The 1,968-nt window shown below is 35.2% G+C and overlaps 1 protein-coding gene across 1 annotated transcript; it reads left to right on the top strand.

Annotated features, from left to right (window-relative positions):
• The first annotated feature begins 713 nt into the window (after positions 1-713).
• On the top strand, positions 714-1,767 carry LOC128859317 (uncharacterized). Its single transcript, XM_054096230.1, has one exon. The coding sequence runs from the start codon at positions 774-776 to the stop codon at positions 1,446-1,448; it is 675 nt and encodes a 224-aa protein (XP_053952205.1). The 5' UTR covers positions 714-773; the 3' UTR covers positions 1,449-1,767.
• Positions 1,768-1,968: the final 201 nt, after the last annotated feature.

The raw sequence follows: 1,968 nt of genomic DNA, 5'->3' as shown, positions 1-1,968 counted from the left end.
AATTTAAAAAAATATATCCGATCTCAAAAACCATTTAAGTAATCATAAGATAAGTGTGAATAATTTACAGATTCGTCAGTATATGCAGTGATCAATATTATTGAAGATTTAACAGTCATTGCTTTCCAATATGTAAGATTTTAATTTAGTCTCAAATGAAATATTTTCAGAGGCCTTAATCTTCTTTACATCTTGCATTTAAAAACAGTATTACGCGAACTTTTGAAATGTTTTATTGCATGTCTATTGTTGTTTATTATCTTAATTCATTATTATAATAGAAAGTGTAATATGTATTTAATTTAGTTGTTGAAGAAAAATCTACCAAAAAACCAAATTTTTTAGAAATTTTTTGATATGAAGTTAAAAGTTGTCATCCCTGGTAAGAATTCATTAATAATTGCTCTCTCATTCAGGATACAAACACAGACACAACTCGCTCAATTTTTCTGTTTCTTCCCTGTGCTTTGTTATCCCCCTTCACCTAGCACTTTTAGCACGCAGAAGCACACGCTGCTGCACAATGCAAATGTGCTGAGTTTGCCCATCACTACCTTAGAGGACAGAATCTTATTCCCATACCCAATAAAAAAGCTGTAACTCAAATATTGATTTTTATATAATTCTGTACTGAAAAATATTGTATTGTAACAGCAAATTGTTTACACAATATAAAATATATATTGTATTCTTTTTTTTGAAGGATTGTACTTTTCAGTAAATCGAATAAGCATAAAAAGAAAAAAACTGAAAAAAAATTAAATTTAAATAACATGTCGCGTTTATCGAACTCCCAAAATACGAATACGATTGCATACGAAATACGCAGTGAAGGAAACATAGTGAAACAACGATCAATTTTAAAAATAACGCCTCCCAATTCCGACCCAGGTCAGGTAAAACGCCACAGTAAGGGTGCGTCACCGCGCAACTCTGATGGAAAAGTTTTTACCAGTACATCATCTGACCATTCTGAAGGGTCACTACAGAGGCGAGCACACTTTGATCAGATAAATATTGAAAATACTTATAAACCCAGGTATAAAGATTATGGATATATTAAGATAACCCAAGCAGCAACCCCATTCCCACATCGAACATTGGGCTTAGATTCAGCTTTATATAAACCCACTAAGAACAAACGTCTTACTGAAGCAATGAGAAAAAGCCTTGAAACAAAATTACCACGTGCATTTACCTCTATGCGCCTCTCGAGTCCTTTGGAAATGGATTTCGAAACCAAACGTAAGAGATTCAATGAAGGTGAGTTTACAATCACCCGACAACGAAGGTCAATGGTGGTCCACCCGCCATTGCAAAGTATCGGTGATTTGGTACATCTTCGTTTCCCGCAGTCGTCCCACAATTTAACAAGATTCTTTCGTAAATATAATCAGCGGAACAGCACTAAAATTGGCGAAAAAAATATTGTGCACAGATCCAAATAAAAAAATGTACAAATATGTTGGTGCCATCAGCGTGAAATTATATGTAATCTTTTGTAAAGAGGCCCATACACCATATCAGTAAGCTGGGGCCATGAAGTGATTATGCCAACCGATTGACATGTCGCTGGTGCAATATCGAATTTCTCGAATTATGTGAATCGATGCCATGATTGTGGAAAATTAAAAGTTCCGAATTCTATTGTATTTTTATTTAAACGATCTTCTCCGCGCACTTCTTGTAAGAAATAAATGTTGTACAAGTCTGCTAGTGCGGGATGTGGATCGATCTTAATGGTGTCGTGTATGGGTCCCTTTATCTTTTTTTTATAATATATACCAACTGGTGGTTAGCCGTATGAAATATATTTTGTTATCATCTATGTACTTGACTGTGTTTCATTGGGTAGTCACTATAGTCGCTTGGGTTTATGGGTTGCGCATCTAACCAGTTGTGCAGAGATCCATTTAAACAGGAATCTCCGGCATGAGCGAGCTGTTTTCTAAGCGACAGTCAGGCGGC

This window comes from Anastrepha ludens, chromosome 2 (genome assembly GCF_028408465.1).
Source record: "Anastrepha ludens isolate Willacy chromosome 2, idAnaLude1.1, whole genome shotgun sequence".
NCBI lineage: Eukaryota > Metazoa > Arthropoda > Insecta > Diptera > Tephritidae > Anastrepha > Anastrepha ludens.
This window is presented reverse-complemented; position numbering and strand designations above follow the sequence as displayed.

Excerpts from the sequence above, each read along its gene's own strand:
- LOC128859317 (XM_054096230.1), top strand. The coding sequence starts at position 774 with ATGTCGCGTTTATCGAACTCCCAAAATACGAATACGATTGCATACGAA.